Source organism: Monodon monoceros, unplaced genomic scaffold, assembly GCF_005190385.1.
Source record: "Monodon monoceros isolate NGI ecotype Baffin Bay Population unplaced genomic scaffold, NGI_Narwhal_1 Super_Scaffold_4, whole genome shotgun sequence".
NCBI classification, from domain to species: domain Eukaryota; kingdom Metazoa; phylum Chordata; class Mammalia; order Artiodactyla; family Monodontidae; genus Monodon; species Monodon monoceros.
Genome location: NW_021703781.1, coordinates 7,173,209 through 7,200,876, shown reverse-complemented (window position 1 = coordinate 7,200,876; position 27,668 = coordinate 7,173,209). Strand labels below are relative to the sequence as shown.

Genomic DNA, 27,668 nt, shown 5'->3' with positions numbered 1-27,668 from the left:
GAAGATCTAACTTGCAGATCAAAAAAGCAGGGGATCCTCAGAATAAGCTGACAGATTTCTACCTTTATGATGTCCATTTCTTTCCTTGTTGAAATTAGTGGCAGTGAAAGCAATGTATAACTCTCAAGACAGCACAAGACAATACAAATTACATCTGATAATTCATAATGATTTCATCCAGTTTGTATCATCAATATATATTTAAATAAACGGTTGAATCATAGCATTACCAACTGGGAAGCAAGAACACATCCAGCTGGGTTCAAGGAAGTGTGAATGATGAGTTTCTAGCTAAAACTAAAAAAGCCACAGCTGTGTCTGCAGCTGTGCCAGCTCTTGATGCAGTAGTCAAGGAAAGTTGTCTTAAATAAGTGTCCCCAAAGGAATCAAAGAAAAGGATTGGATAAATGCAATAGATCTGAGACAGCTTGAACTACATTTGCACAAACGGGAAAACCTAACATTCATTTGACATAAACTAGGGGATACCGAGGCAGAAACATCTCTGCTGATGCTACACATTTTTCTTTCTAACCACTTTATATGTAGTTGGAGTTCCTACTCTAAAAGTGAAGTTACTGGATACCTTAAAATATCTGTAGAGTAGATCTTTGGGTATTTGTTATATTAATATCTGAACTTTTCTGTATGTCTGATATATTTTCATCTAAAAAATCAAGTATTTAGTGTTGTGCGCAAAGATTTGTGTCCTAAACTGTTCACTATGGCTATGTATACAATCATAGAATACTGTCTGGACAATAAATATGTGTTTTTCTTTTCCTGGAGACGGTATACTACTTAGCTTTTGAAAATCTGGTTTTCAAAAGTTCATTAATATATAGGAAAATATTCACAGTATGTATTATTTCGAGAAAGAAAGATGGAACATATGGCTTATTTTTAAAGATGCAAAAACACCAGAAGGGGTTTTTTTAAATCAAAAAAGTTTCAGAATGGTGGAATTTTTAATGCTTTTTCCCTCTTTTTATGTCTCTCAATAATTTTTTTTCAATATGTATTTTATGATGACAACAAACGACAGCCTTCGTAAAAATAAAATATTCATTTAAGGAAATGGGATATACCTACTTCTTTCTCGTATAGAAAGGTGGAAGAATGATGTGGATATAAAATGGTCCAAACATGTTCTTCAAGTTGCTGAAGTTCAAGTTCTCATTGCTAGTGAGTGTGCAGTGAGCTTGGTACCAGAAATCTTGCTAATAAAATTACACTAGTACAGGAGTGCTGAAAAGTGATTTAGCAATATGCATTAAGACACTTTCACCTATTCATTTCTTTATCCAACAGATGTTTATTGAGCAGCTACTGTGTGCCAGAAACAAGGAATACTAGGTCACTAACACAGACCCAGCTAAATGTTCTCATAGTCTAATACGGTGGGGAGACAAGTGAAGTAGTAATAAAATAACCTACTGACCCATCTAAAAAGAGGGAGTGCTAAGAGCCGAGGAAGAGTAGAGAGATGAAGTCGGGAAGATTTTGCAGAAGATTCACCATCTAAGTAGAGGGCAGACAGGCAGTCCTGGGAAATGACTAAGAACAGGGACTTTGGAATCCAAGAGACCTGGATTCAAGTTTCAGCTCCACCACTTCTTGTCAAGTTACTTAAATTCCCTAAGCTTTAATCCTTTCTTCTGTAATATCTACCCATGAGGGTTATGGTTTTAAAAACAAGATCCTGTATGTATAGTGCTTAATATATACGCTCACTAAACTCAATTTTAAATGGAAAAAAAAAAGGTAAAGGAAACTGATGGGTGTAATAAGAGAATGGTTAATTATGATACATACACAAGATTAAACAGGCGTAGTCATTAAATATCATGTTCACGGCTCACCAAAATAAAACTATACAGGGAGGTAAAACTAACATGGCAACATTTAAAAACTGGTGATTCCAGGTGAAGCGTACACAGGTGTACATTGCACTATTCTTGCACTTTTCTAAAACGCTGACATTTCTCAAAATATGATATTGGTAAAACTACCACAAGTTATGCTTAAAATACTTTTATGCCTTAGGACAACATATTATATATAATATTAAGTTTAAAAAAGGTGGCAAAAAATTATTTTTACATCTCAAACCTTTAAATGGGAGAAAAACACATTAAAAGTCAAATTTCTCTCTGGGTAGTGGGAATATAATTTTTAACCATTTTCTTATACTCCTTTGTATTTTCCAAATGCTCAAAAAGAATATATTAATTTTATGAAAGATAAATAGATACACTTTTTCATTAGCTTATAGCAGTAGATGGTTTTTTCACTGCTTTAGCGTTTTGGTCTCCTTTAAAGGAATTTATCTGTGAAAGTACATCCATAAGTAGAAATTATGCTTTTTTCTCTTTGTAATTTAAATGAAGTAGAACTTAATAAAAATTAAATTGTATTCTGACTTCAGAAGATGCAGTTTTAATAATAGCTGTTATGATAATAAAACAACAGATATTTCTAAAAACTACATTTTTAAAATTAGCATATCACAGCAGGAACAACTATATGGCAATGGTATCAAAGCAGATAGACAGTGGAGGAAAAACTCCAGGTACTTTTCAGTGGCCACATGGGAAAGGGCCAGGCCTCAGTCACTTCCATTTGGCCAATGCCCTGCAAATAAATGTGCTGACAACAGATGAAATGCTTAACATACAAGGCTCCCTAACAGCAGCTAATTCCCTGAGTGTTCATCTCAGTGACCCTTAACGACCATTCATTGAGACAGGAATCATTATTATCTTTTTCCAGTGATTTAAGTCCAATCTCGGCTTAAATCACAGCTAAGTGGCCAGAAAATAAACCCAGGTCTGCCAGATCTCAAGCTCCGTGCTTTAATTCAGGCCTGCAATCACCAGAGAGTAGAGATTTTAGGTTTCCTGGACCATATGATCTCGGTGAAAACTACTCAAGCCTGTGTTACAGCGCAAAAGCAGCCACAGATAGTATGTAAACAAAGGAGCATGGCTGTGTTCCAATAAAACTTTACTCACAAAAACTGGTGGCAGGCTGGATGTGGCCCTCAGACCTTAGTTTGCCAACTCCTGCTCTAAGTTTTCAATATTCAAACGTTGTGTATCAGTTCCCTCCATTTGGCAAATATCTAAAGAACACCGACCAGGTACCAACCGCTACTCTAGGCACTGGAAATACAGCTGTGAACAGAACAAAAAGGAGTCCCTACCTTTCCGGAGCTTATCTTTATGTAGAGAAGGCAGATAAAGAATAAATAAATAGTTACCAATATACATAACACAATGTCAGGACATCATAAATGCTATCAGGACTGACGGAATGTTTTGCCATGAATACATAAGACAAGTTGATAAATGACCTCACTCTTAATCATTTCCTACAGCAAAACATGATAACTGAGGTTCAATTCTTTATTAGCTTGAGGTATGCTGAACGCAAAAATATTCCAACCCAATGAAACAGACTTCCACAAATTCACACACACACCCCGGCACAGGTGAAATGTTGGTCCTACCTTCCTGTCCTTTGTGCTCTCGACCTTCTATTCCAAATACCTTAACTGACACCCTGCAAATAACAAAGTCTGATGTATCTAAGGGAAGTTTTCTTCCTGGCCGTGGGTCGCGAATTAGGACACATGAGTCCAATTGGTTACTTGGGCCTGTGCCAGACCCGCCCTAGCTATTTGTAAATCTGTTAAAACAGTAGCTACAGCTTATGGTTAAACTGCTTCCTCCAACAAAAGACAGATGGCTACAGCAAATTTTAACTTTCTCTGTTGAGGAGCCTCTTCGCTCCTGGGCAGAGGGGTGTGTTGGGAGCATGCAAGTCCAGCAAAAGAACTGGCAGTCACAGGATGTGGCGCTGAGAGGCCGGCGTGAAAAGAAGATAAAGCCGATCACAAGCATACCAGCTTTTCCTAAGAATATACGATTTCAGATTTCAAATTTTCTAAAATACAGATAGGAATCAACATTTACAAGCCAAACCAAACGGCCCAAAGCAGACAAAAATGGCCGATATTATACACTAACATGTAAATTTGAGTAATTTGATCAGAAGGAAGGGTAACATTTACTGGTGGCGTACTATGTGCCAGATAATATATAAGCACTTTGCCATTCATTATTATTATTATTATGTTTGTTTTTTTTTTAATTTGGCCACGTTGTGCGGCATGCAGGATCTTAGTTCCCCCACCAGGGAATGAACCCATGCCCCTTGCGGTGGAAGCATGGAGTCTTGACCACTGGACTGCCAGAGAAGACCTCCCACTTACTATTAAATATTAACCCCATTTTTCAAGACGAGGAAACAACTAAGATGTTAAATCATCTTGTCGAAGGTCCTACAGCTAGTTAAATGGGATGCTAAAAGTTGAATCAAGAATGCAGAGAAGGAGGGAAAAACAAAAACAAAAAACACTTGCCTTAGATTTCTGGGCTCTTTAGACTTGCAAGGGGCATGAGAAGACCATTTCCAATTAGTGTTTTTTATTTTAAGGATATGAAAACAGAGGGGCTGGCCATCTGCCCAAGATCATATGGGAAGAATGATTTTCAGAATAGGGTCTAGAACCCAGGGCTTCAGACATGGTATTTGTTGCTTCTGTTTCATGTTGGCTTTGAAAATGAATTAAGGAATTATGCTAAGTGAGGTCTTAGGGAATTTTCCATGATGCAAATGCATCTTTAGTGCATGGACTCTGTAACATCAATGCTGGCACAATAGGGACATTCCCAAACTTTCTTCCTGGCTCTTGGTTTATTTATTTCAGATAAGCAAAGCAGTAGAACTTTTATGTTTGACCTTGAATATCATTTTAAAGCCATCACATTCTCTCCATCAGTACAAATCCAAAAAAAGGAATGCTTAATATACACAGGGTTCTGACATCCTTTATTCTGATTCCTTGATCTTTTCAGTATAATTTAAACATTAAATCTTGCTGTTTGGCTCTACAGCATTCATAAGTAATAAGCCTTTGGTGTTGTAAATAAGCCATTGGTGTTGTACATCTGTATTACCCCTAGTACCTGAAACATTCATTCACTATATGCAAAACTGCCAATTTGCGGATAGGCTAGTATATACACAAATTACCTCATTAACCACCTACAAACTTTATTCATTCTCAAAATGGTCTGTAAGGTACAAATTTCCTCTGTTCATCAATATATAAAATTTAACTGTCAATCATCGGATCAGTTTAGGCTAAACAGTTTGAATTTCACTGAATTCCCCAATCATTGCACAGTGAATTTCCCCAAACAACATGTTGTTTAGATTACATACACATAAGCTCAAAAGCTATATATTAAATAATAATAATCTGAAATTTAGCACTAAATATGAAAAATCTCACTGCTTGAAGTATTCCATGAATGTAGTACATATTTAAGAGTTTCATTCCTGCAAGTATCCAGAGTGTTTCTAGGACACCTTCCCTTTCTGATTCCAGAGAAAACTATGAGACTGATTATGCTGGTTTCCATCATCTTCATACTCTTTAGAATTTGTCTACCACTTTATAACTGTCTTTATCTTCACTCAAAATATGTAGTGTCCCAACCCAATTCCCTGACTGCTTGAATTGCTCCACTGCAGTGAGTCATAATCCTAACTTCTTCCTTCCTTCAACAACAGTTTATTCTTTATTTTTTTGTTCTTTTGTTTTTTTGTTTTTTGCGGTACGTGGGCCTCTCACTGTTGTGGCCTCTCCCATTGCGGAGCACAGGCTCCGGACGTGCAGGCTCAGCGGCCATGGCTCACGGGCCCAGCCGCTCCGCGGCACGTGGGATCCTCCCGGACCGGGGCACGAACCCATGTCCCCTGCATCGGCAGGCAGACTCTCAACCACTGCGCCACCAGGGAAGCCCAACAGTTTATTTTTAATTAGGGCGATTCCCAATAACGTTACTTTCCCGGGTCTGATACAAACCTGGGTCCCAGGTCTGTACCAAGAGCAAGTTGTACAGAATGTCACTAGTGACAGAATGGACAGATGTTATGATGGAGCCAGAAAGGTAGGTATTTGGGACAGTACAGACCCCACCTGATTTCACACCGTGTTGACAGCTACTCTTCTGATGAGCCATACACATCTGCCAAATAGTGCATATTTCAACTGAGGGTAAAAAGAATATTGTATTGTAAGTAGAGACTGACGGTTCTATATTCTGGTTTTTTCTTTCTTTCTTTTTTTAAAGGCAGCAAAATAAAATCAATAATGGAAAGTTATCCCTCTCTTTTTCCTTAGAGGTCTTTTCTGCCTAAAGCTATGCAGCTATTTTAATTACAAAAATATTCTTCTGGTTTTCTGCCAAGGAAAGGAAGTCCGTGCAGTCTCAGCACCAGGAATTCAGTTTTGTTCACTGTCCTTTCAAGTGGCAGATACAGAATCAAAAGCATCCTTTCTGGATTTGATTATAATCATTACAGGTGTAGAACCCGAGGGCCCTGAGATAATCTTTACTTACAGAAGAGCTGACAAGCTTGAAAAAGCTCCAGTGTAATGAGACATTTACACAACGCAAGATATATCCCAGAGCCTACTTTGTAAAACACAGGTAACCTCCAGACAAAATAACTATTCTTTCACCATCTGGCAAGATGTTAAATGATTCTCTGCCTTGCTTTAAATTAAGGATATGATTAGTTCTTCAAATTACACTAAGCTCTTGCTCTTACATAAGAGTAAATTGAAAATGGTTCTAGATGAGTATGGGATATAAGCGCAGAGGGGTCGTGTATTAGTTTCCTCGGGTTGCCATAGCAAAATACCACAGACGTTTTCTTTATTCATTCATCTATCCACAGACACTTAGGTTGTTTCCATATCTTGGCTATTGTGAGTAATCCTGCAATGAACATGGGAGTGCAAAGATCTCCTTGAGATCCTAATTTCTATTCCTTCAGATCTATAGCCAGAAGTGGTTTTGCTGGAGCATATGGTAGTTATAGTTTTAATTTTTTGAGGAACCTCCATACTGTTTTCCACAGTGGCTGCACCAAGTTACATTCCCACCAACAGTGCACCAGGGTTCCCTTTTCTCTACACCCTCACCAATATTTGTTACCTTCAGGGTTTTTTTGACTATAAATGTTCTTACAGGTGTGAGATGATATCTCGTGTTTTTGACTTACCCTTCCCTGGTGATTAGTGATGGAGAGCACTTTACATATCTGTTCAGTTTCTTTGACCATTTTTAAAATGGGTTATTTGCTTTTTGTTTGTTTGGTTTTGGTTTTGGTTTGTACTACCGAGTTGCAGGAGTTCCTTATATATTTTGGATTACCCTTTATGAGATATATGATTTGCAAATATTTTCTCCCATTCCATAGGTTGCCTTTTCGTTGTGTTCATGGTTTCCTTTGTTGTGCAGAAAGGTTTTAGTTTAATTCCACTTGTCCATTTTTCCTTCTGTTGACTTTTCTTGTGGTTGAAAAAATCACTGCCAAGGCCACTGTCAAATAGCTTCTCCCCTATATTTTCTTCTTCGGGTTTTACAGTTTTAAGTCTAATGTTTAAGTTTTTAATCCGTTTTGAGTTGATTTTTGTGTATAGTCCAAAATCATGTTGTGCACAGTCACAAAAACATTTTCTGTGTGGTTCAAAATTAGATAAGTGTCCAATTTCATTCTTTGCATATGAATATCCTATTATCCCAACGCCAGTTATGAAAGAGATGACACTATCCTCACTATGCATTTTTGTTATGCTTGTCAAAGATCAGTTGACCATATGTGATAAATTTCATAGTGAAGTTTACCTCTCAATAAAGTTCAGTGATTTTCTCTGTAAAAGTATTGTACACCTTCTGTTAAAATGATAACTAGTGATTACTGAAAACACCTGACGTTACTGTAAATGGTATCTTCTATTTAATTTAGTTTTCCAGGTTTTCTGTTAGTATAGAAATGCCACCTTGCTAAATGCTCCAGTTATTCCTAGTAATGTCTGTAGGTTCTATAGGGTTTTCTCTGCAAATGATTAAATTATCTGCAAATAATTATAGATTGCTTTTCCTCTCATTCCAATTCTTAACATTTCCAATTTCTTCTTCTTGTCTATTACAAGTTTGAAAACCAATTTAGGACTAGAGCCTTTTTAGCACAAGAATAAACTAAAGTACTAAAAGAGATTATAAATGCTCTATATTTAAATTCCTCTCACATCTACCTGTCTTTATATCTGTGCCATGCTTGATTTAGGATTTTTACCACCTTCATCATTTCTTCTTATTGCTACAGAAAATGTCAGCTCAGACATAAATATATTGGCTAGTAAAGCAATCAAAAGAACAATGTGGTAAAATATACAAAAATATATTTATTCTCTACTAGCCCTGTTCCTGTCCCCCACCTAACATGGTAAGTATCATCTCCACTGGGCTCCTGAGGAAGTATATCAAGGCATGCTCCATATAAAAATTATCATTTAAAAAAAAGCTTCAGTCTCAAATTTGATATGGAATAATCTCTGGCTTTGATAAGATGAACTAGACTCTGGATGAATCAGAAGAACCCCTTTCAGGTTCTTGCTATGGGGCATCATATCTCAATTGGCTAACAGGCCTCTGTGGGTAAAAGTTAGAATGTCTTCTATGTTACAGGCAGCTTGATTTGTGATAAAATTAACTCCTGATTAGTTAACTGTGTATGGACTGGGGGAATACATCTAAAGATTCCTGACGAAGAGAAATGCTTGAGGTAGAGCAGTTCGCAAGCATTAATTCCTGTTCTCCACCCTTCTGAGTAGACAGGCACTAAGGATGCCCTTTGATAGTTTTGCGAGTCTGAAGATTCAGTTGAAACTAAAAATGTATTGGTCAATGTATTTGTTTCCCATTGCTGTTGAACAAACTACCACAAACTTATCAGTTTAAAATAATGCCCATTTATTATCTCCTAGTTCTATAGGTCAGAAGTCCAGGTATGGCATGACTGGGGTTCTCTGCTTAGCATCATGAGGATGAAATCAAGGTACTGGCTGGACTGTGTTCTCATCTGAGGTTCGGAATCCTCTTTCCAGCTCCTTGGTTGTTAAATGAATTCAGTTCTTTGTGGTTGCAGGACTGAGGTCTCCTTTTTCTTGCCAGCTATCAACCAGGGGCTGTTCTCAGATTTCCACCATGTGGCCCTCTCACACCACAACAGTTTGTTCCTTCCAGTCCAGGAGAAGATTTTATCTCACACTTTGGATCTCTGTGACTTCAAGAAGGAACCAATCTCTTTTAAGAGCTTCACCTGATTAGGTCAGGCCCATATGGCTAATCTCCACTTGAGTAACTCAAAGTCAACTGGTTAGTAACCTAACCATGAGAGCTATACCCCATCATACTCAGATTCTGCCCACACTCAAGAAGAGAGGGTTATACATGGCATGTCCACCACGGATCAGGACTCCTAGAGGTTGCAGTCTTAAAATTCTGCCTACAACAGAGGGTACTGCCAGCTCTTTCCTTGGGCTCTCCCCGTTCTCGATCCTGAATGTTTGTCAGTACAATGGTAGGAAGAGATGAGGAAAAATTCACAGAAAACCTTACCAGGGACGGCATCTGCACTTGTCAGCACTATTCCTTTGTTGACATTACAGCCAGAGGACTCTTTGAAAAATGAAGATTCAATTAATCTGTTTGTTTTACTTAGAGATATTCTGAAGAGATTTTTAAAAAAAAAATCAAATAGAAGGGAGAATCCTAAAAGAGGACCTGCCACATAGACGAAATAGCTTTTAAAGTCTGAGAACTCCACTCCAGCACTACACAATGCTCTTGATCTCGACCATGTAAGTCCTGGTCCTTTGAGGGGAGATGAGAGGCTAGCAGAGCTTGTTCTCCTACCAGAGACCAGTGTATCTCAGCAATTTTCTCTTTGTCCAGTTCACATATGAGCTTTAAGGTCAAGTCTGTGGTCACTGAGGGAAAGTGCAGTCCCTATATGGGAAAGAGATCTGTAGCTTTTTAGAAGAGCCCTGCCTGCATCTTTATGGAATAACCAGATCCTCGCCGGAACTAACTGTACAGCTGTATCTCCACCTGGATTTAACTGGATGACCCCATCAGTCTTTCAAAGATTTTTGTGATTTTCCTTTTGATGTTACCTAGAAACAACTTATACTGGTCAAGACATCATTTCAGTTGTGTGAGCTGTACAAAAGGCAGAGACATCAAAATATGTTTAGCCATGTTGTCTACCAAGCTGATCAGACAGGATCTACAGAGTGTGCGTGCATGTATATGTATATATTTTATACAGAGAAAATTTTCTATCCGTCTTACCACACAGTTCTTTCGATTGCTTTACATATGACTGAGCTATCTCTGCAGCAACAAAAGGAAATTATGAAGATGTTAAAAAAAATACCAAATCAAGCATGGCACAGACATAAAGACAAGCTAGGTATAAGAACAATTTGAAAATAGAGCACTTATGAAACCTCTTTGGTACTTCAGCAACAACAGTATATTCCTAAATTAATGGTTTCTCGAACATGCTCCTTTGAGTCATAGATATCCCCAGGGCTCACTTTCAGTGGTGGTGGGTGAGTTAGGGAGCTCAACTCAGGGCCTCACACTGTAGTTTTACCCAGAGCAGTTCCACTGTATTTTTTAAGAAGCTAGGTAAAGTTAATAGGGAGGAATAGGAAAAATTCCACTCCCCAAAAGCGTTTGGAATTCATAGGCATGGATAAACTCTGTAGTCCTTCTTATGGCAGAAAATGTGGAATTATGATTAACTCCTAAAAAATTAATAGTTAATGGTCATGGCTAAATAAAACTTACCATCTGCCTTAGAGACCAAAAGGATACATCCCAACACATCCAACAATAATCCAACCGATGGACCATAACATTTTCAGACAGTTCACCAAAATGCTGTATTAACTCGATAATTGAGTTATCAGGATAAGTTTCAAGTCATTTTTAAAATTTTCAAAATTACGTGAAGTGTAAAGTCAAAAAACAAAGTTGTTTATATGACTGCGCCACTCAGACTCACCTCAGAGCCTAGCTCATCACTACAATGGTAATTGGTCTCTGTGACAGGGCTGTAGCATGAACATTATGTGCTTAAATAGTATGAACGGGCATTCTGCATTGTTTATAATTCTAACATCATTCTGTGAATCTACGTCATATAAATCAAACAAGTAAAACTCACATAGGCATTTCAAGAATTTAACTTCATGAGAAGAAACGCATCACATGCAAGCATTTTAAAATACAACCAATTAAAAAAAAATCTCAGGTCATATCCATAGTAGTGGACAGTATAGACAGATAACAGAAAAAAGTCCTTCTCCCACCTTCCCTGTGATATGCTGACACTGCTAAAAGCAATACTACAGGAGGGGAGATAGGTGATGGAAGGTTAGAGGGCCAGTTTTGAAACCGAGCAGGACCCTTGGGGCTCCTGGGGCCGAAAGCCTTTCTGTGTCTTCCGTTTCTTGTTTGTAGGCAACAGACTCCAGCCTCCACAACCTTCCTTGAGTTCCAAAGGGCAGATTTGAACAGTTGCTAATCAGGGAAGGGAGGGGATGCAGAAACAAGGGAGGAACAGCCCAGAAACAATAGTGCAGCCCTAAGGCAGGGTCCTGGCTCTGCCTCAAGGGATACATATAACAGTATCTTTAAGCTCTTTATAGAACTAAACCCTCAACAAATGGATGATGTCAGCATTCTTCATTCCAGTTTAAAGGAACCAGAGAAGCTCTTCAAGAAGACCACCTCAGGCCAGATTAAAAGAACCACAGAAACTCATCAGATTACCTGAGACCAGATTAAAGGACTGCAGGCCCTGCACACACCCTAATCTTATCAGCAACCCCGTCCTTGAACCAATGCTATAAAACTCCTCACCAAATCCTCCCAGGTTGGGGCACACAGTTTTCGAGGGCAGGAGCCCACTGTGTCCCCCTTTGCCTGGCAAAGCACTAAAGCTATTCTTTTCTGCTTCAACCGAAAACTCTGCTCTGAGATTTGATTTGGCACCGGTACACAGAGGCTGCGTTGTCGGCATCAGTTCACCCGCCACCCAGCGATACAGATATGCAAAATAGAAATTAAGTTATAAAAATGCAAAATTCCTATTATTTTCACAAACCTGTGTTTAAGAAATGATGGTCATACCTGCCCAAAAGCTTGTTGAATGAATAACTATAGAACTTAATGCAAAAAAAGAGCTGGCTAACTTTTTGAGGATTGGCAACAAGTTTACAGAGTATTAAAAGTATTTATTGGGGTATATCTTAAAATCCAAGACTATATATACATATATATTCAAGTAATAGGATATATTCAAAGCCATTTTGAAAAAAACTGTTAGCTCATTTTGAAATGAGATATGTATAAAATATTTTGTTAGATATTATCTTGTTTATATGCTCTAGATTAACACTTTCAGTGATGATGTAAATGTTCTCTATCTCTGCTGTCAAATAGGGCACCATTAGCCATAGGACCCTACTGAGCACTTGAAATGTAGCAAGTGCCACTAAGAAACTCAATTTTTTAATCTATTTCACTTAAATTAATGTAAATTCAAATAACCCCATGTGGCCAGTCTACTGGAAGTACAGCTCTAAAGAACACATACCTTCTCATTTGCTTCATAAAGGGCTTTTGTTCTTTTCTTACAACCCTGTTCAAGGTCATCTCAGAGCCCCACAGGCAGAGGTATTTTTCCCCTGCATTGTGCTTCCATAGAACTTTCTGCATTTCTTTTAGAACTTATCCACTGAATAGAAATTATACAAGTGAGAACTTCCCCTGGTATTCTATCATCTGCATAAAGATAGGACAGCTTTGTCATCTCAGCATCCAGCAGAGGGCCTGATACTTGGTAGGTTCTCATTACATTTTTTTTTTTTTTTTTGAAACGAATGAACACATAGAAGCCATAAGCAGTTGATTAAACAGGGAAGTTCTAAACGAATATTTAATATTTGTGGAAAACCGTCCTTTTGCCTGCCATTTCTTTTCTTAGTCACACTCATAAAAGCCATTTCTGCCTTATGGGAATCCTAGCTAAGTAGCAGAGAGAGTTTCTGCTAAAGTAATTTCAAGGGTATTGAACCAAATAAGCCACATGGCAACCTTGTGATCTACAGCTGCAACTCATCTGCTGGCTCACCCTCAAACCAAGATGGCTGGTCAAGAGGCATCAGAACAAAGAGCTTTACTGTGCCCCAAACCTGAAAACGACACGAGATGCAGTACACTTACCATCACCAACATCAAAGTCCTTGAAAGCCAATTCTGAACCTGAATCATCCAGAAGGATTTCGCCGTTCAGTGTGAACATCATGGTATGTTCTGTCATGTCAACCATACACCCCACAACATCGCCTGCTTGCCAAGAGCGCCCATAGTGCTCACTGCCCTGGTGCCACCGCTGGGCCTAGGGACAGAAGAGTCATTGTCACAGAGAAAGCCAGAAGAACAGCACCCACCCACCCCTAATCGGCATGACTCACAGTAGCCTTTGTATTAACGCAGCGGGAGGAAGGAGTATAGTCAGCACATCTGTCTACAGAAATGCACAAAGCAATGTGGAGGTGCCTGGGGATGCTGAACCCCTGATACTAACATTGTATGTTATTGAATCTAGAGAAAAACCCAAATGCTATTTCATGATTTTCAAAGTCTAATATTTAAAAAATCGAACCCCACATCTTTTCTATTAAAAGAAAAACTGTCTCTTTAGAAATTTATTTTTCTCACTACAATGAATGCTTCCCAGGATATGGGTTGCTTTTGTCTACTCCCCCAAATACAGAGAAGTATGAGCAGAGACTCAACTGGGAACTGATCAGAGAAAATGACATTCTAGTTTTCATTTATTTCAAAATAAAATCCCATTCCTTGGAAGCAAAGGCACTCGCACTTCAGCAAAATAGAAATCTAGAAGCATTTCAGTACATACTAAAAGCAAAAAAGGTTCAAATCAAACTTAAATATATTCTCAAGATATTTACTGAAATAGTAAGCCAAAAATTGAATATATATGTCAGCACTGCCTTATATAATACACATGAAATCTCATAAATACCTGTGAAACATAGGATAAATGTCACTTTTTAATCTATAAGTATGTTCCACTGATTTATAGATACAAAATTAGTTATATTAAATATTGTGTCAGATAAATCTTTAAATTTTTCCCTAAAGTATCACCTTCACTGTGAACTGACATATAACAGGATATAGTCACCAATGCAAAACAATGATTTGATTCTTCTAAAGCACAACACATTGTACCTTTTTAAATTTTTAACTAAATTAGATATCAACAGGTGTTAAATTTTTCCATCTGAAATAAAAAACAGGATTCAGGAATTATAATATTTCAGAACACAGTGGGTCAGTTGGCCTAGAAGCCACAACACTAATTTATAGCCTAGAAATGCTTTCCCACACACACACCTGGGTACCCACGCATCAAATCTCTTCATGATTGCTTATTTATTCTAATTTTCTTTTTTTTAACTAGAAAATACTTTTTTCCTCCAAAAGGAATACATATTCACTGAAGAGAATTAGGAAATAAAAATAGGATAAAAAAATAAAATGTCAATAATTTCATCCTCCCAAAAAGACTATTATTATTCTATTATGGCTGTGTCATATATACATATTTTTTATTTTTTATTATTTTTTAAGCTTTTGTCTTGATATTCCTAATAATGTGTTTCTTTTTTATAATTTTTGAATCTTATTTTATTTATTTTTATATACAGGTTCTTATTAGTCATCCATTTTACACATATTAGTGTATATATGTCAATCCCAATCTCCCAATTCAACACACCACCACCACCTCCCGCCACGTACCCCGCTTGGTGTCCATACGTTTGTTCCCTACATCTGTGTCTCTATTTCTGCCCTGAAAACGGGTTCATCTGTACCATTTTTCTAGGTCCACATATATGCGTTAATATACGATATTTGTTTTTCTCTTTCTGACTTACTTCACTCTGTATCACAGTCTCTAGATCCACCCACGTCTCTACAAATGACCCAATTTCCTTCCTTTCTATGGCTGAGTAATATTCCATTGTACATATGTGCCACATCTTCTTTATCCATTCATCTGTTGATGGGCATTTAGGTTGCTTCCATGACCTGGCTATTGTAAATAGTGCTGCAATGAACATTGGGGTGCATGTGTTGTTTTGAATCACGGTTTTCTCTGGGTATATGCCCAGTAGTCGGATTGCTGGGTCATATGGTAATTCTTAGTTTTTTAAGGAACTTCCATACTGTTCTCCATAGTGGCTGTATCAATTTACATTCCCACCAACAATGCAAGAGGGTTCCCTTCTCTCCACACCCTCTCCAGCATTTGTTGTTTGTAGATTTTCTGATGATGCCCATTCTAACTGGTGTGAGGTGATACCTCATTGTAGTTTTGATCTGCATTTCTTTAATAATTAGTGATGTTGAGCAGCTTTTCATGTGCTTCTTGGCCATCTGTATGTCTTCTTTGGAGAAATGTCTATTTAGGTCTTCTGTCTAGTTTTTGATTGGGTTTTTTTAAATATTGAGCTGCATGAGCTGTTTACATATTTTGGAAATTAATCCTTTGTCCACTGATTCATTTACAAATATTTTCTCGCATTCTGAGGGTTGTCTTTTCGTCTTGTTTATGGTTTCCTTTGCTGTGCAAAAGCTTTGACATTTCATTAGGTCCCATTTGTTTATTTTTGGGTTTTTTTCCATTACTGTAGGAGGTGGATCAAAAACGATCTTGCTGTGATTTATGTCAAAGAGTTTTCTTCTACGCTTTCCTCTAAGAGTTTTATAGTGTCCGGTCTTACATTTAGGTTTCTAATCCATTCTGAGTTTATTTCTGTGTATGGTGTTAGCAAGTGTTCTAATTTCATTCTTTTATATGTAGCTGTCCAGTTTTCCCAGCACCACTTATTGAAGAGACTGTCTTTTCTCCATTGTATATCCTTGCCTCCTTTGTCATAGATTAGTGGACCATAGGTGCAAGGGTTTATCTCTGGGCTTTCTATCCTGTTCCATTGATCTATATTTCTGTTTTTGTGCCAGTACCATATTGTCTTGATTACTGTAGCTTTGTAGTATAGTCTGAAGTCAGAGAGTCTGATTCCTCCAGCTCCATTTTTTCCCCTCAAGACTGCTTTGGCTATTTGGGGTCTTTTGTGTCTCCATACAAATTTTAAGACTTTTTGTTCTAGTTCTGTAAGAAATGCCATTGGTAATTTGATAGGGATTGCACTGAATCTGTAGATTGCTTTGGGTAGTATAATCATTTTCACAATATTGATTCTTCCAATCCAAGAACATGGTATATCTCTCCATCTGTTGGTATCACCTTTAATTTCTTTCATCACTGTCTTATAGTTTTCTGCATAGAGGTTTTTGTCTCCCTAGGTAGGTTTATTCCTAGGTATTTTATTCTTTTTGTTGCAGTGGTAAATGGGAATGTTTCCTTAATTTCTCTTTCAGATGTGTCATCATTAATGTATATGAATGCAAGAGATTTCTATGCACTAACTTTGTATCCTGCAACTTTACTAAATTCATTGATTACCTTTGTAGTTTTCTGGTGGAATCTTTAGGATTCTCTATGTATAATATCATGTCATCTGCAAACGGTGACAGCTTTACTTCTTCTTTTCCAATTTGTATTCCTTTTATTTCTTTTTCTTCTCTGATTGCTGTCGCTAGGACTTGCAATACTATGTTGACTAACAGTGGCCAGAGTGGACATCCTTGTCTTGTTCCTGATCTTAGTGGAAATGCTTTCAGTTTTTCACCATTGAGAATGATGTTTGCTGTGGGTTTGTCATATATGGCCTTTATTATGTTGAGGTAGGTTCCCTCTATGCCCACTTTCTGGAGAGTTTTTATCATGAATTGGTGTTGAATTTTGTCAAAAGCTTTTTCTGCGTCTCTTGAGATGATCATATGGATTTTATTCTTCAGTTTGTTAATATGGTGTATCACATTAATTGATTTGCGTATATTGAAGAATCCTTGCATCCCTGGAATAAATACCACTTGGTCATGGTGTATGATCCTTTTAGTGTGCTGTTGGATTCTGTTCGCTTGTATTTTGTTGAGGAATTTTGCATCTATATTCATCAGTGATATTGGTCTGTAATTTCTTTTTCTGTAGTATCTTTGTCTGGTTTTGGTATCAGGGTGATGGTGGCCTTATAGAATGAGTTTGGGAGTATTCCTTCCTCTGCAATTTTTTGGAAGAGTTTGAGAAGGATAGGTGTTAGCTCTTTCCTAAATGTCTGATAGAATTCGCCTGTGAAGCCATCTGGTTCTGAGCTTGTTTGTTTATTGGAAGATTTTTAATCACAGTTTCAACTTCAGTACTTGTGATTGGTCTCTTCATATTTTCTATTTCTTCCTGGTTCAGTCTTAGAAGGTTATACATTTCTAAGAATTTGTCCCTTTCTTCCAGGTTGTCTATTTAATTGGCATAGAGTTGCTTGTAGTAGTCTCTTAGGATGCTTTGTATTTCTGCAGTGTATGTTGTAACTTCTCCTTTTTCATTTCTAATTTTATTGATTTGAGTCCTCTCTCTCTTTTTCTTGATGAGTCTGGATAATGGTTTATCAATTTTGTTTATCTTCTCAAAGAACCACCTTTTAGTTTTATTGATCTTTGCTATTGTTTTCTTTGTTTCTATTTCATTTATTTCTGCTGTGATCTTTATGATTTCTTTCCTTCTACTAACTTGGCATTTTGTTTGTCCTTCTTTCTCTAGTTCCTTTAGGTGTAAGTTAGATTGTTTATTTGAAATTTTTCTTGTTTCTTGAGGTAGGCTTGTATTGCTATAAACTTCCCTCTTAGAACTGCTTTTGCTGCATCCCATAGATTTTGGATCATTGTGTTTTCACTGTAATTTGTCTCTAGGTATTTTTTGATTTCCTCTTTAACTTCTTCAGTGATCTCTTGGATATTTAGTAACATATTATTTAGCCTCCATGTACTTTGTGTTTTTTACGTTTTTTTTCCCTGTAATTCATTTCTAATCTCATAGCGTTGTGGTCAGAAAAGATGCTTAATATGATTTCAATTTTCTTCAACTTACTGAGGCTTGATTCGTGACCCAAGATGTGATCTATCCTAGAGAACATTCCATGTGCACTAGAGAGGAAAGTGTAATCTGCTGTTTTTGAATGGAATGTCCTATAAATATCAATTAAATCTATCTGGTCTATTGTGTCGTTTAAAGCTTGTGTTTCCTTATTAATTTCTGTTTGGAAGATCTGTCCATTGGTGTAAGTGAGGTGTTAAAGTCCCCCACTATTATTGTGTGACTGTTGATTTCCTCTTTTATAGCTGTTAGCAGTTGCCTTATGTATTGAGGTGCTCCTATGTTGGATGCATATATATTTATAATTGTTATATCTTCTTGGATTGATCACTTGATTATTATGTAGTGTCCTTCTTTGTCTCTTGTAACATTCTTTATCTTGAAGCCTATTTTATCTGATATAAGTATTGGTACTCCAGCTTTCTTTTGATTTCCATTTGCATGGAATATCTTTTTCCATACCCTCCCTTTCAGTTTGTATGTGTCCCTAGGTCTGATGTGGGTCTCTTGTAGACAGCATATATATGGGTCTTGTTTTTGTATCCATTCAGCGAGCCTGTGTCTTTTGGTTAGAGCACTTAATCCATTCATGTTAAGGTAATTATCAATATGTATGTTCCTATTATCATCTTCTTAATTGTTATGGGTTTGTTTTTGTAGGTCCTTTTCTTCTCTTGTGTTTCCCACTTAGAGAATTTCCTTTAGCATTTGTTGTAGAGCCGGTTTGGTAGTGCTGAATTCTCTTAGCTTTTGCTTGTCTGTAAAGCTTTTGATTTCTCAGTCGAATCTGAATGAGATCCTTGCCGGGTAGAGTAATCTTGGTTGTAGGTTTTCCCCTTCCATCACTTTAAATATATCATGCCACTCCCTTCTGGCTTGTAGAGTTTCTGCTGAGGAATCAGCTGTTAACCTTAAGGGGGTTCCCTTGTATGTTATTTGTCATTTTTCCCTTGTTTCTTTCAATAATTTTTCTTTGTCTTTAATTTTTGTCAATTTGATTACTATGTGTCTTGGCGTGTTTCTCCTTGGGTTTATCCTGTATGGGACTCTCTGTGCTTCCTGGACGTGGGTGGCTATTTCCTTTCCCATGTTAGGGAAGTTTTTGACTATAATCTCTTCAAATATTTTCTCATGTCCTTTCTCTGTCTCTTCTCCTTCTGGGACCCCTATAATGTAAACGTTGTTGCGTTTAATGTTGTCCAAAAGGTCTCTTAGGCCGTCTTCATTTCTTTTCATTCTTTTTTCTTTATTCTGTTCCATGGCAGTGAATTCCACCATTCTGTCTTCCAGGTTGCTTATCTGTTCTTCTGCCTCAGTTTTTCTGCTATTGCTTCCTTCTAGGGTATTTTTCATTTCAGTTATTGTATTGTTCATCTCTGTTTGTTCTTTAATTCTTCTAGGTGTTTGTTCTTTAATTCTTCTAGGTCTTTGTTAAACATTTCTTGCATCTTCTCGATCTTTGCCTCCATTCTTTTTCCTGGGTCCTGGATCATCTTCACTATCATTATTCTGAATTATTTTTTCTGGAAGGTTGCCTATCTCCACTTCATTTAGTTGTTTTTCTGGGGTTTTATCTTGTTCCTTCATCTACTACATAGCCCACTGCATTTTCATCTTGTCTATCTTTCTGTGAATGTGGTTTTTGTTCCACAGGCTGCAGGACTGTAGTTCTTGCTTCTGCTGTCTGCCCTCTGGTGGATGAAGCTATCTAAGATGTTTGCCCAAGTTTTCTGATGGGAGGGACTGGTGGTGGGTAGAGCTGGGTGTTGCTCTGGTGGGCAGAGCTCAGTAAAACTTTATCCCGCTTGTCTGCTGATGGGTGTGGCTGGGTTCCCTCCCTGTTGGTTGTTTGGCCTGAGACAACCCAACACTGGAGCCTACCCGGCTCTTTGGTGGGGCTAATGGCGGACTCTGGGAGGGCTCATGCCAAGGAGTACTTCCCAGAACTTCTGCCGCCAGTGTCCTTGTCCTCATGTGAGCCACAGCCACCCCCCGCCTCTGCAGGAGACCCTCCAACACTAGCAGGTAGGTCTGGTTCAGTCTCCTGTGGGGTCACTGCTCCTTCCCCTGGGTCCCAACACTACTTTGTGTGTGCCCTCCAAGAGTGGAGTCTCTGTTTCCCCCAGTCCTGTCAAAGTCCTGCAAGCCAATGCTGCTAGCCTTCAAAGTCTGATTCTCTAGGAATTCTTCCTCCCGTTTCCAGATCCCCAGGTTGGGAAGCCTGATGTGGGGTTCAGAACCTTCACTCCAGTGGGTGGACTTCTGTGGTATAAGTGTTCTCCAGTTTGTGAGTCACCCACCCTGTAGTTATGGGATTTGATTTTATTGCACCCCTCCTACCATTTCATTGTGGCTTCTCCTTTGTCTTTGGATGTGGGGTATCATTTTTGGTGAGTTCCACTGTCTTCCTGTCGATGACCATTCAGCAGTTAGTTGTGATTCCGGTGTTCTCGCAAGAGTGAGTGAGCGCACATCCTTCTACTTTGCCATCTTGAACCAATCTCTCCATATTTTGTAATTTTAATTTTAAAATATATTATGCAGCTAAAATTATCATTAAACACTTATATAATGTATAAATAAACAATAAAAGAAGCAATTGAGGGGAATTCCCTGGCGGTCCAGTGGTTTGGACTCTGCACTTTCACTGCCATAGGCTCAGTTCAATCCCTGGCTGGGGAACTAGGATCCCACAAGCCACGAGGCCTGGGGAAATTAAAAAAAAAAAAAAAAAAAAAAAAAAGCAACTGACCAGCTTCCACCAAACTTAAAAATTACCAATAATGTTGAAAATGAAAACTCTTGGTGATTGCAAACAACAAACATCATTCTTATGTCTACTAAATGCTTATATCTATCATTAATTATTGCTTGAGGATAAATTCCTTCTACGGAATTCCTCTGTCAAAGTGAATATATTTTAAATTAGCATATGGATTTTTAACATTTTTGATAGACAAGGATGATTCATCTTTTTGATATGATAGAGAATCAATATTTTACTTCTTGAATTCTGAATAATCTTGACTATTCACAGGGTGAGGGAAAACGTTTTGAGACTACAAGAACAAAAGTTTTCCTAGGAACTATTTTCTCAAAGTTGAGCTCAGGAAAGTACTAATATTACTGTACCACCAAAAGGAATACCAGAGGAAATCAAGCCAGGCAGTGTGGGAGCCCACAGCGTGTGGATGCCTGGTGCACAGCAGCCTACAAAACCAGGAGCCTACAAACTCCAGTGTCCGGTGCCCAGCAAAGCACACTCACCTTGAAGCCATCGAAAGCAAAGGCACGTTCATCCGAGCCAAGCTCCTGATCGGGTTGACAGCCTGGTCTGCTCCAGCCAACTCTCATGTCTCCAGCAGTGACAGCCTCAAATTCAAAATACCACCTTCCTGCCTTCACAGCGTAAGTTTTCTCAGCGCGAAAGATTCGGAACCGTTCTCCTGTGCCGCTGCACACTTCAGCTCTGGCAGCTGTGAATGGAAAGGGATTCTGGTGATCGTTGCACGGGGAATTGAAAGAGGAGGGCAGATACCACTTAACCTACAGAGATGATGCTAAAGATACCTTCTATTCTTATCTTGGTTCATATGTTACAAAGTGTTTTCATATCAGATGGAACCAGCTGGGTGAAGTGGAAAGTACATGGCCTTCCTTGGGAGATGCTGGTTGTTAACTTTCACTAATGCTGTTGGGCAGATGATGTAAAATAAAATAAAAAAATTTTTTTTTCCTGTAGAGAAAAGCCTAACAGCCACTTGGCGGTTTGGTAGTGGAAGATGAGATGAACTTGAGGGCAAGAATGGGAAGAAGACAATAAAAGAGGTTTAAACTGTTCTGCATAGGAAATAGACATTTATGGGGGTAGGAGAGAAGAGAGAAGAAGCACCCAGGAAGTGAGGAGGAGAGAAAGAAAACAAAAAGAGAGAGCTATACATTAGCAGAGAATGGGAACCATTGGTAAGTTTCCCAGACAGAATGGCTAGGGGCATAAGTCTTCTGCTACCCCACCTCTTCACTGTAATGCACTATACACACAAATGCTGTGTTTAAGTGACTTGAGGAAAAAATAAAAGGGTCAGGTCCAATCTCAGGATCCGTGTGGTGAGACGGGAAAAAATATCTGTAGGACGTGAGGTGCACCAGAGATGGAGTGTGCCAGTGGTACACAACCTCAGACCAGGGGACCTGGAGCTAGCATGACTTGGAGAACGTCACCTCCTGGGAAATCACAGCGCATGGAGACAAGGGTCCACTGAACTGATATCAAAGGATGTGGTCAGCTCCATGAAGTTTGGGGTTAGATACAGAGAAGCAAATTTAAGTGACTTAATGAAGTCACACGACTAACAAATGGCAGAATTCGGGAGCTGCCAAACGCTACAACCTGTGTTCTCTCCACTCTACCTTCAGGAGCTCACACAGAATTAGCAGGTACCAGTTAAATATTAGTGCTCATCTGTTCTCAGGAGTTAGGAAAGACCTGATAAATAATAAAAGTTTATTAAAAGCTAAACTACTGACGTGACCAAATAAATAAAAATAGTCACGATAAGCTCTAAAGGTTGACGATAAACACACAGATCATCTTTAACAATTTAAGGTTAGACTGAAGAAAAGAAAAATGGACTAAGAGGTCCCAGCACATAATAGGAGCTGATTTAATGAAATGATCAATTATTACTTTTTGATGACCTTATGGTGATTTTAGGGCATGTAGATGAACTGCATCTGCTGATAAACCTTTCAAAAACTGGGTTAAATTTCTGAATAAGCAACATTTTGTTTTTTCACCTTTCCCCACATATACACACATGCTCACACCTAACGACTTAGTCTGCTCCAAGCAAGTCTCCTGTGTCCAGCAGTGACAGCCTCAAATGTCACACACTCATATCATACAATACATTCAAACACCTTACTGAAAACATGAATGCATTAATACAGTTTAAAAATGAGACATTTATATTACTCTATGCAGCAGACAGCATGTACAAAATTCTCTGAAGAGAGAAAGTTTGCTTTCGATACATCCAAGGTGGGTGTGGAAAGGGGCTTGAGTGAGAGAAACATCTCCATGATGAAGGGTACAATATTCTCACATCTGTTACTTAATAACTGAATGATTTTTGAAAGGTAGAATAGTAAACTACTTTTTTGAGGACAAGGAAATTAACTATTAAGGAGATAGTTCTAAATGCCATCATACTAAAAAAAAAAAAAATAGGAAAAGCCACATTTCCAGAGTCAGTATTTTCTCAAGAAACAGCACACTGATCCACTGCTTCTTTAAATCATGGTTGTAATCTTCCCTAAACTAATCTAAGAGGTACAGAAAACGAGCTTTGAACTACACAAACACTGGGAGATTTCTTTTCAGGAAAATAAAACACTCTCACATATTATCCTTATGTTTAGTGATGTCGACATGTGCAAATACAGTCATACTTACATTCTAGTATGTACTAACAAATTCAATCCCAATTTCCTGAGTATAAAACACTCAGTTTTTTAGAAAACTGAACTGCTGAAAAACTCCCATGTCCTTTTTCCTGTTTTATGTTTCCAGGACTTTGGACTCCATGAAATGCACAGTGTGCTCAAGAAATGCAAATAAATGTTAATATTAGCTTAAATCAAATACATTGGAAAATGTGGTATAAAAATATAACCATTATTTATTTAATTTCTTTAAAAGCTCACTACAGAGCCTGGAGTCTCACCCAGGGCAGCTGGTCCACTCCCATCGGGGTGTCCTGGCGAAAGCCCGCATGGCAGGCAGAACTCGACAAGAAAAGCATCACTGGAGCTCAAGTTTGTTTTAAAAACAGCCTCAAGTTCTACCTGTCCTCGGTGATCTGTGGTTTTCTATGTGACCAGGAAATCAAATTGATAATCTGATCAGTCTGATCTCCAAATTGGAGCAGGAAGATTAAGTGATGACAGAGGAGACAGCACCTCCCCCAGCCACCTGTCCAGATTTGGAAGTTCTACCTAAAGCCAAAGGGTTAACTTCTAAGCAGCACATTTTAAGAAAAGAACAATCTAAAGGTATAAAAATAGTAAGAGTTCTGATTTTCCACAGTGGAAAAATGCCATAAACTAGAAAAGACACAAAGTTACCAAGAGAGTCATTTTCCCAAGAGAAAATGTTGCCGCTGGAGAGAGAACATGAAACTGTTGCGAGTTGGAGTGAAGTATAAGTTATCTCCAAAATTACACTTTCTTTGAGCATTCCTACAAGCAATTGTTTGCATAAAGGTGGCTCAGATACTGAGTGTTTCAAACATAAATTGGTATTGGTTTAGTTGCTCTCTTCTTATTTTTTTATTACTTGTTTTATTTTAATAATATTTTTTAAATTTTATTTTAATAACTTTATTTTTTCTTTCTTTCTTATTTTTCTCCCTTTACTTCTGAGCCATGTGGCTGACAGGGTCTTGGTGTTCTGGCCGGGTGTCGGGCCTGAGCCTCTGAGCTGGGAGAGCCGAGTTCAGGACACTGCACCACCAGAGACCTCCTGGCTTCACGTAATATCAATCAGCAAGAGATCCCCCAGAGATCTCTGTCTCAACGCGATGATCCAGATCCACCCAACGGTCAGCAAGCACCACTGTGGGACGCCCCATGCCAAACAACAGCAAGACAGGAACACAACCCCACCCATTAGCAGAGAGGCTCCCTAAAATCATACTAAGTTCAGAGACACCCCAAAACACACCACTGGATACCACCCTGCCCACCAGAATGACAAGATCCAGCCCGACCCATCAGAACTCAGGCACCAGTCCCCTCAACCAGAAAGCCTACATAAGACACTGAACCAACTTCACTCACTGGGGGCAGACACCAAAAACAACGGGAACTACGAACCTGCAGCCTGTGAAAAGGAGACCCCAAACACAGTAAGTTAAGCAAAATGAGAAGACAGAGAAACACACAGCAGATGAAGGAGCAAGATAAAAACCCACCAGACCAAACAAATGAAGAGGAAATAGGCAGTCTACCTGAAAAAGAATTCAGAGTAATGATAGTAAAGATGATCCAACATCTTGGAAATAGAATAGAGAAAATACAAGAAACATTTAACAAGGACCAAGAAGAACTAAGGAGCACAAAAACAATGATGAACAACATAAAAATGAAATTAAAAATTCTCCAGGGTAAGACGGGAATAAAGACACAGACCTACTAGAGAATGGACTTGAGGATACAGGGAGGGAGAAGGGTAAGCTGTGACAAAGCGAGAGAGTGGCATGGACATATATACACTACCAAACGTAAAATAGATAGCTAGTGGTAAGCAGCTGCATAGCATAGGGAGATCAGCTCAGTGCTTTGTGACCACCTAGAGGGGTGGGATAGGGAGGGTGGGAGGGAGGGACATGCAAGAGGGAAGAGATATGGGAACATACGTATATGTATAACTGATTCACTTTGTTATAAAGCTTTAACTAACACACCATTGTAAAGCAATTATACTCCAAAAAAGATGTTAAAAAAATTCTCTAGAAGAAATCAATAGCAGAATAACTGAGCCAGAAGAACATATAAGTGACCTGGAAGACAAAATACTGGAAATAACTACTGCAAAGCACAATAAAGAACAAAGAATGAAAAGAACTGAGGACAGTCTAGAGACCTCTGGAACAACATTAAACGCACCAACATTCAAATTATACGGGTCCCAGAAGAAGAAAAGAAAAAGAAAGGGACTGAGAAAATATTTGAATAGATTATAGCTGAAAAATTCACTAATATGGGAAAGGAAATAGTCAATCAAGTCCAGGAAGCACAGAGAGTCCCATGTGGGATAAATCCAAGGAGAACCACGCCAAGACACAAATTAAGCAAACTATCAAAAATTAAATACAGGGCTTCCCTGGTGGCGCAGTGGTTGAGAGTCCGCCTGCCGATGCAGGGGACACAGGTTCGTGCCCTGGTCCAGAAATATCCCACATGCCGCGGAGCAGCTGGGCCCATGAGCCATGGCTGCTGAGCCTGCGAGTCCGGAGCCTGTGCTCCACAACGGGAGAGGCCACAACAGTGAGAGGCCCGTGTATGGCAAAAAAAAAAAAAAGAATGAAATTAGAACACTCCCTAACACCATACACAAACTCAAAATGGATTAAAGACCTAAACGTAAGGCCAGAAACTATAAAAACTCTTAGAGGAAAACATAGGCAGAACGCTATGACATAAATCACAGCAAGATCCTTTTTGACCCACCTCCTGGAGAAATGGAAATAAAAACAAAAATAAACAAATGGGACCTAATGAAACTTAAAAACTTTTTCACAGCAAAGGAGACCATAAACAAGGTGAAAAGACACTCCTCAGAATGGGAGAAAATATTTGCAAACGTATCAGCAAAGGATTAATCTCCAAAAACACAAGCAGCTCATGCAGCTCAATATCAAGAAAACAAACAACCCAATTCAAAAATGGGCAGAAGACCTAAATAGATATTTCTCCAAAGAAGATATACAGATTGCCAACAAACACATGAAAAGATCCTCAGCATCACTAATCATTAGAGCAATGTAAATCAAAACTACAATGAGGTATCACCACATACCAGTCAGAATGGCCATCATCAAAATATCTACAAACAATAAATGCTGGAGAGGGTGTGGAGAAAACGGAACCCTCTTGCAGAGTTGGTGGGAATGTAAATTGATACAGCCACTATGGAGAACAGTATGGAGGTTCCTTAAAAAACTGAAACTATAACTACCATAGGACCCAGCAATCCCACTACTGGGCATATACCCTGAGAAAACCATAATTCAAAAAGAGACATGTACCACAGTGTTCATTGCAGCACTATTTACAGTAGCCAGGACATGGAAGCAACCTAAGTGTCCATCGACAGATGAATGGATATAGAAGATGTGGCACATATATACAATGGAATATTACTCATCCATAAAAAGAAACAAAATTGAGTTGTTTGTAGTGAGGTGGATGGACTGAGAGACTGTCATACAGAGTGAAGTCAGTCAGAAAGAGAAAAACAAATACCATATGCTAACACATATATATGGACTCTAAAAATATATATATGGTTCTGAAGAACCTAGGGGCAGGACAGGAATGAAGACGCATATGTTGAGAATGGACGTGAGGACATGGGGAGGGGGAAGGGTAAGCTGTGACAAAGCGAGAGAGTGGCATGGACATATATACACTACCAAATGTAAAACAGATAGCTAGTGGTAAGCAGCCGCATAGCACAGGGAGATCAGCTCGGTGCTTTGTGACCACCTAGAGGGGTGGGGTAGGGAGGGTGGGAGGGAGATGCAAGAGGGAGGAGATATGGGGATATATGTATACGTATAGCTGATTCACTTTGTTATACAGCAGCAACTAATGCAACAGTGTAAAGAAATTATACTCCAATAAAGATGTTAAAAAAAAGCTCACTACAAATTTTTCTTGGTATTAATATTTACCACTAATCTTTTCTGCTAATAGAGGTAATAAAAACAGGGGTAGTATATAGAAAATTTGGGTCAATAAGAGGTAATGATGAAGAATTTCTTAGTCCTGGCATTTTTTCCCTGACCTTAAGCTGT

At 38.5% G+C, this 27,668-nt stretch overlaps 1 protein-coding gene across 1 annotated transcript in view; it reads right to left on the bottom strand.

Moving 5' to 3' along the window:
• Positions 1-27,668, bottom strand: part of RYR2 (ryanodine receptor 2) — a 721,906-nt gene that overhangs the window by 246,543 nt on the left and 447,695 nt on the right. Inside the window, exons 26-27 of the mRNA XM_029245584.1 lie at positions 21,355-21,563; positions 13,227-13,401 (exon numbers count right to left, since the gene is read on the bottom strand). Of these exons, the coding sequence (XP_029101417.1) occupies positions 13,227-13,401; positions 21,355-21,563 (384 nt within the window). The remainder of the gene's footprint in view (positions 1-13,226; positions 13,402-21,354; positions 21,564-27,668) is intronic.